At 38.4% G+C, this 7,607-nt stretch overlaps 1 protein-coding gene across 6 annotated transcripts in view; it reads right to left on the reverse strand.

The window, feature by feature from the left end:
* The window catches only part of osbpl6 (oxysterol binding protein-like 6), a 67,247-nt gene that overhangs the window by 23,427 nt on the left and 36,213 nt on the right, over window positions 1-7,607 (reverse strand). For 2 of the 6 annotated variants that reach the window (XM_084121846.1, XM_084121845.1), the window contains exons 8-10: window positions 6,941-7,044; window positions 6,027-6,119; window positions 3,774-3,806 (exon numbers count right to left, since the gene is read on the reverse strand). In XM_084121846.1, the coding sequence (XP_083977972.1) occupies window positions 3,774-3,806; window positions 6,027-6,119; window positions 6,941-7,044 (230 nt within the window). The remainder of the gene's footprint in view (window positions 1-3,773; window positions 3,807-6,026; window positions 6,120-6,940; window positions 7,045-7,607) is intronic. The other 4 variants (XM_084121848.1, XM_084121847.1, XM_084121849.1 and 1 more) reach the window with 3 other exon arrangements.

Below are 7,607 nucleotides of genomic sequence, written 5' to 3' on the forward strand. Positions count from 1 at the left end.
AGAAACTAATCAAGGTCTTCGGGATTACTAGAAAGAAACAGATATGGGAGTTTTATCAGGGTTGGAACAAAATTCTGCAGGACAGTGGAAGACTATGCGAAGATTATATTTAATTGACCAGTCGAATACACATGGCTCCTGCATTGAAGGCTTTGTCTAAATGGCATTTCATCTTGACCCACACGTCATCTATTCAGTGTGCTTAGGCACTAAACATACTAGGGCCACTGTTGATTATATGCTTTCATTAACACAAACTCTCTCCAAGGGTGCTTCACGGGACAGCGATCTTCATGCAGGATTTATGGCGAGACCCCTAACAGGGAGGAGGAATGCTTACATTGATGTGAGGTCTTCACTCCTTTGGAGGACCAAGAACCAGAGTCGTTATCGGGGGGGAACAACTGGGAACATTGTCCCGGACCCTGGGTCCACTAAGGTCCTCTATGGCATAACCGACTTATTGGTTAAAGAGACAAGGGGACCACTCACACAAAGTGTCCTCTCTCAGATTTTATGAATTTACTACCTCTAGCCCCATGCATCTTTACCAAATGTGTTTGACTCTTTCACACTGTTTTTTAGGGGCACACTTACAAGCATTATAGATGGTCATGAACCTAGAAAAACTTCTCTTGCTCAAAGCAAATTGTGTTCATGGGGCTGCACTTGGATCCTCATCAAGCATACGCATTGCAACAGAGGATAAGATTTCAGAATAGCTTGAACCAGTTCAGTCTGAGGACACGGAGTCCTTTTGTCTTTGTCTGAGGCTGTTAAATACTGGCAATGGCAGTGGAATTGTTACTCCTTTTCAGATCGACTTTCAGAGATGGGTGATTTCTTTGAAGTTGAATCTCTCCAGACAATTTATGCAGATAAATCTGAGTGTTAGCTTGATGCCTACAGTACTGCACATCTGGAGGAACAAAAAGTCTCTCGATGGGTGGTTCAATGATAGGATAAACCACAGGGTTCATCACTACAGACACAGTTATGCATGAATGGGGACAAGTCATTAAGGATCGGACAGTAACTGGGACATGACATCTTTCTCTCTGAAGTGTGCATATCAGCTACTTCTAACTCTGTGCTGGTTGTTGGGATTTTCCAATGGTTGAATTCTCTTCCTGAGATTGATGCATATTTCTGGGCCAGTCGAAGGCACAGGCATAGATTTGAAAAAGATAAGGCCTACAACTGTCGTAGATATGTTCACCTCAAAAGAAAATGCACAGTGTCTGCTTTCCATTTTACTGAGAGAACCAGACATGCTACTAGGCATAGACACACTGGCACACCTGAGTCCAGTCTGCTTTATGCATTTCTATCTGTCAGACCTTATCCTCCCACTCTGAAAAGATCATATTGAGTTGGAGAAGAGTGGCTCCGCTATGGCCAGGGAATCTATGGTTATCGGCAAAATGTATGAATGTTAAAAGAGATTTCATTTCTCTGGTATGATTGGAATTGTTTCATCCCAAATATCTAATACCTACTGCATCAAACTGGTTTTTGCTAGTCTGGAATTTGAAATCCCAGCTTTTCATCATTCCCCATTCAGGTCTGGGGAGGAGGAGAGATATGCTGTAGAGATATGGCTAGTGCACTGTGAGATGTCCTTTGTTTTGCAGATCCAGCAAGAGGTAGAGCAAAGTAAAAAACACTTGTCTTGCTGGTTAGGGCAGGGGTGTCCAAACTCTGGCCCGCAGCTAGTCTATTAAAATACATGTTGCCCACAAGGCATAATTTAAAAATCATGCAATGTCAACACAAGGTGAAAGCACTAGATTTTAGGCCAGGTGTAGCAGTAAACCATGAGTGACAACAATTTGATAACTGATAAGCACTGCAAATTTCTGTCGTATATGGCCCGTTTTACTCGCTGACCGAAGTGACCACTAAACAGCGCAGTGAGATCCACTGAGAAGCGTTTGAGTTTGGTCTCCAATACAAACCACAAATGTCTCGGTAATTGAAACTAGTTTAAAGCGTGATGAAACCGCGCTGACATTCTCAACAACACTCATGAGGAAAACTGAGTTAGAATACTTTTCACTCCACAAATCATCAACATTTAGCATGGATTTACTGAAGTAACAATACCGTCCGTGGCAGAAATGTGAGCTATTCATATAGAATTTTATTATATTATTAATGTAGACATATTAAATGTATTAAAGGAGTCATGAAATTGACATTTTTGTTACAAGTTTTGTGCATTTGTATTTATACTAAATGTGTTTATAGACTAAATACCATATAGTGATTCTAGAAAGAAACAATATTGTTGCTTTTGGCCATGGTAGTGAGGTGCCATGTGTGCTTTTACCTGTGTTTATCATAATATAAATGTATGATGCTATGGAAGACAAATTGTTATTTTTAATAAGAGTAGAGTTCTAACTAAGAATATTTAAATGAGGTTGATATCATTTTTACAGATGTTACAGTTTGTGTTGATGAAAATATATCTACATCTGTGTCCAAACTCAAGCTACTGCTGTCAACTCAAGCTGTGTGTGTGTATATATATATATATATATATATATATATATATATATTTATTAGGGTTGCCCTCAACTAAAGAATATTCTAGTCGACTAGTAGTCATTCATTAGTCGACTAATCGCACGTTTATATTAATAAGCCATAAATCATAATAATGCACCTTTAATTGCCTATATAAAATACGTACAGCCTAATCACCACACAAATTCAAACATAAAGCTTGCCACAGCGCACCGGTAAAAGTAATGATTATGAATGTGTCGTGTATAAAACAGAAAGAGGCTGTCTAAACATTTTAATAATTTATTGGTAATGTTTTCTGTGTTTTCGGCTGCAGAGATTAACTCAACGATGCTGACTCGTCATCTCCGCCTATGTGCTCGTTTCATACGGATTACATAATCGGAGAATATTTATTTTCCATTGGAATCTGTTCATTCAAATCAAAAAAAAAAAAAGAAGCCAGTTTTTCAAGTTTTTTTTCTGCGACCAAACGACTGATAAAATGTAGGTCGACTAAGCCTCTTCTAGTCGACTATTAGGGGGCAGCCCTAATATTTATATATATGGCCCCCTTTAAAAAAAGTTTGGGTTAGAGGAAGCCATCAAGATGTACTATTCATTAAGAGGCATCCCGGAGTCAGAGGTCATTCTGCAGGGGGAATGACTACCTCCTCAGTCCCTTTTAGAGCTCAATAGATGATCTGTTCACTGGCCTTCATGTTGGTGAAATCATTAAAGCCTATACAGTGCTAGAAGTAGCATCTTGAAATGAATCGATAGTTCACCCCAAAAAAGAAAATTACTCACCCTCTTGTTGTTCCATACCTGCATGACTTTCTTAGGATTGTACATGTGTTGGTGACCTTAGCAATTTGACTAAATGAGAACTACTGGTTAGTTACAATTGTAACCCCAGTTCACTGAGAAACGTCACACAAAATGGCCTCCTTGTCATCGGCTTACAGGAGAGCAGGTTTTGAATGAGTTGAGTCAGTGGCCTGATGTTTGAATTGAGGGCCTCATGAACTACCACACAGATGTGTGTCCCATGAGAGTCTACACAGTCCCATACCGCACTCGTCTCCCTCAGAGAACTTGGGTTACAACCATAACGTTGAGTTATTTCTAAAAGGTCACACTGACATGATGTTTTGCAGAGAGAATGTAAAGCAGCACTGCATGCAAGGGTTGGAGAGACTACAGCATGGTCATGTCATGGTGTAATACGAAGATAACACCAAAGTGAGGTTTCTGCTTACTTTAGCACTGTGTGACTGGGGAAGTGACTGGACCTGGGGGTGAACACAAGAGCCAGACACATATTTAACCAAACACACCACAAGAGTAACTCACACACTCGCCTCATTAACAGATAAGCATGCCAACATCACCGAAAACCATTTCCAATTCATTGCAGCTGACCTTACTAAGGAATGAAAAAGAGCATCTGTGGATTTGTTGATTATTTATTAGAAAATAATTTTGCCTTGTCCCTCAGTTTTTAAAAAATAAAATTGGTAATGCACTTACAATGGGAGTCTGGTGCAGAATTGAATGTCTTGTATCTTACATTTAACCTGTGTTTGTTCTTCTTAATTAATGATCCAAATAAATGACCTATTCCAACAAAAGCAACATTTATGAGGGCATAAAACAGAAATGGCCTGTCCCATTCACTCACATGCTTCTCTCATCTATAGTGATCCATTATAAATGTACAAAGTCCTTTAAACTACGGCCGATATGCTGTTAAAGGCTCGGAAAGAGTTTAAATGGTTTATAATGGATCCACTGAGTCAAATGTCAAGCCTTCAGAGCGCTTCGGCAGGCGGTCCCCTGCGATGCGATGGCTCAGGTTAAGGACTGCGATAATGAGGTTGTTCAGAGGGCAAGTGGACATGCGTGTGTGTGTGTGAAGGTTGAAGAAACATACACACACTCTCTCAGCTGCATTAAAACTGTGTGGCAAACTCACTTAACAACTGAGCTACTTGTGCATGCATGCAACCACTCTTTTGAGGTTTTAAACTGATTCAGGAGCCTACACTGAAATGGTGGAGCAATGCTGTACAGTCTCAGTAAAGTATGCCAGACTGTGGTAGTCCGCTATGTCCTCTATAACTCAGTTATTGTAAGATTAGTAATTTCAAGCAAACTGCATTTAGCACAGATGTTTTGGCTGTGATGGCACCGTTACCTGATTTGTGTAATTCCAGTGAAATGAATGCTAGACAATAGCCACGTTTCCATTATAGATTTGCGCAAAACTTCTTCAAAACAAAACGATATTTTCTAAATGTTGATAATAAAACGATTGCAAAATGACAGCGTTTCCATTAACTGATGTTATGCGACTAAAACGTAATTCAATCACCGGATGTTAGGTTTATGTATATCGCAGCCACCGCACTATCCATTACTTTATAATGGAGGGAGCCGTAGGCGTGTATCCAAGCATTAATGGCTAGAAAAGCCCCTTATACTTGTGAGCGACACATTTGAGGTGTTTCTCCCTCCTGTCTGCTTCAAGTTCTGATAAATTGTGTATAATTCCTGTAATACTTTTGTCTTTTATGACTTTGATAAAGAACTTGGTTTCATCTTCTGTCAAAACATTCAGTTACGTACGTCATGTGACCTGTAAATGCGGAAAAAAAAACCTGTATCCATTACAGTTTTGCGAAATATTTATTTTCCGGATTGCCTGAAAAACCACCTCATGCGAGCGTAAAAACCTTTTTGCGATATATGGGAGTTTTTGTGAAATTGACGTGTTTCTATTGGGCCTATTTTCAATTCACAATTTCAGTTTGCGCAATTTGAATGGTAATGGAAACGCGGCTAGTGTAGAGCTGCACGATTCTGGATAAACTGAGAATCACGATTTTTTTTTGTTTCGAAAAGAGATTGTGAATCTTCCACAATTTTGAACAGACAACTAAACAAAATAACATGTAATTTACAAGAGTTTGCTGCAGTCTATTTAAAAAAAGTTGAATTATCTGAATGAATTATTTTAAAAAAACTCAGTTTGAGTGAATGATTCAATGAGTCACTCATTAAGACTTAACTTGTTTCATTACTGAATCAATCAGCGTTTTTGAACGAAATTCTTGAATGAATGATTCAATGACAAATACATTTTTAACAGCCACTTGTCGCCACCTAGAAATGATGCAATTGATACAATCTTTATTTTAAACTCCAAGTTACTTCAAAAGGTGATTTGCACTATTTTGGTCGCTGGTGTTTATATCCAAACTATAAACTTTTATCTCAGTACTTCTGTGATCATTTAAACATTTGTAACACAGATATAATGATTCTGTGTGGTTGAAAACACTTTTTTCACTGTTTGCGAAACTTTTTAATACCTAAACATGGCAACTACTCTCTTTGGCTCTTGAATTGAGAACGGGATTAATCGTGCAGCTCTAAGACAGTGCAATAAATAATACATTAGCCTCAGTGTTTATTGTGTGTGTGTGTGTGTGTGTGTGTTGAAGATGTACCTGCTGTTGCAATTTTGCATCTTTGCTGACACTTTTAGTCCTCCATCTTCTGCTGACACGCTTTTCTTTCTTTGTCAAATCTACACAGTTACTCTAAATTACATGGACACACACACACACACACACAGCAAAGGGGTGAGAGGGTTAATAGCAGAAAACTGAAGCAATGACTCCATCGCTGTGGCAAAAGATGAGATGCTGTAAGTGAGTGACGAGCAGGCTGGGTCTTCATATGCAGAGGTAATGGGAATGACATCAGTGAAAATAACTGAAGGAAGATTCATAATGTTGTGTTTGAGGAGATCAATTTAGTTTGAGGTTTACGTATGTAAAAAATACTATATATATATATATATATTATGGTAAACAGAGCTGCATTTACAACAAATATTACAACTCTCAACAAATTCCCAAATGTCATCAGATATCTGGCACAGATCGCAGATTCAAGACTGTATAGATTCTTAATTCTGATCGTTATGAGAAAGTCTTGGCTTGGTCTGAAAAATATCTTGCATCTGCATGTTAAATGTCATATTACAAGGGTTTGCATGACTACTCCCTTTTTTTTTTCTAGCCGACAAGTCGACTTCTCAATGTTTAGCGTATGATTCACAGTGTGTTATGATGAGCGATTCCTTTTACTTGTACGACCCACGGCACTGCTTGAGCAACACAGTGCCAATCTGTCCAGCAGGGTATTGATATAAACACAGCTGGATATATGCTAAGTGAATTCAGACAGACAGGACAAAACATCAGATTCGTGTCAGGATATCAAACCTGTGCATTAGGTTAGCAGTGTAAAGCACAAACACACTCTGCCGTCTGCAACACAATCTGAATAAATACACTCGTACACCATAAGAAGCTGTTTAATACGGAGAACTGGACGCCTGAGTGTGTGGGTGTACCTGCATGTCAGTGAAATTGGGAGCTGACTGTGTCCTTTGTAAGATCTCCAGACTTTGCAGGAGTTGATTCAACTCTAATAGACTCGACTGGCAGTAGGCGAGCTCTGAAACACACAAACACACACACTGTTCAGACTCAAAAGTAGTTTTTGTAAATAAGACAGAGGAACAGTCTTCAGGAACAATCTTGCACAAAAGTAAAAAAAAATATATATATTTATATTTTTTTGTAAAGTAAATGACTTGCACTTATTTTAGTGTACTGTTAGGATGTCTTACACTGTCATTATTTTAATTTAAATTAAGCATGAAAATAATGTCATTGTACTTTGCCCCATAAATTCTCATTACCGTAATCCATCTGAATGTTTTAATTATTTTGTGATTCACATTGTGAACACTCAGTGGATTCTCATTGCTGTAATACACTCATAGTTTATTCAAATCAGCATAAAGTAGAAATAGTATCATGATGTATAAATTATATATTATTTTTATGCATTACAGTGAAAATAGGAAATGGGCTTAATTATCAAAATTGAGCTGCACGATTCTGGATGAATGAAGAATCACAGTTATTTATTTTATTTTTTTCATACTGAGGTCGTACGTCAGAACCTAGGCTCACTATTGGCCAGCATCACAGGCATCACACATGACCAGCGTC

This window comes from Abramis brama (assembly GCF_963993115.1).
Source record: "Abramis brama genome assembly, chromosome: 8".
In the NCBI taxonomy this organism is placed as follows: domain Eukaryota; kingdom Metazoa; phylum Chordata; class Actinopteri; order Cypriniformes; family Leuciscidae; genus Abramis; species Abramis brama.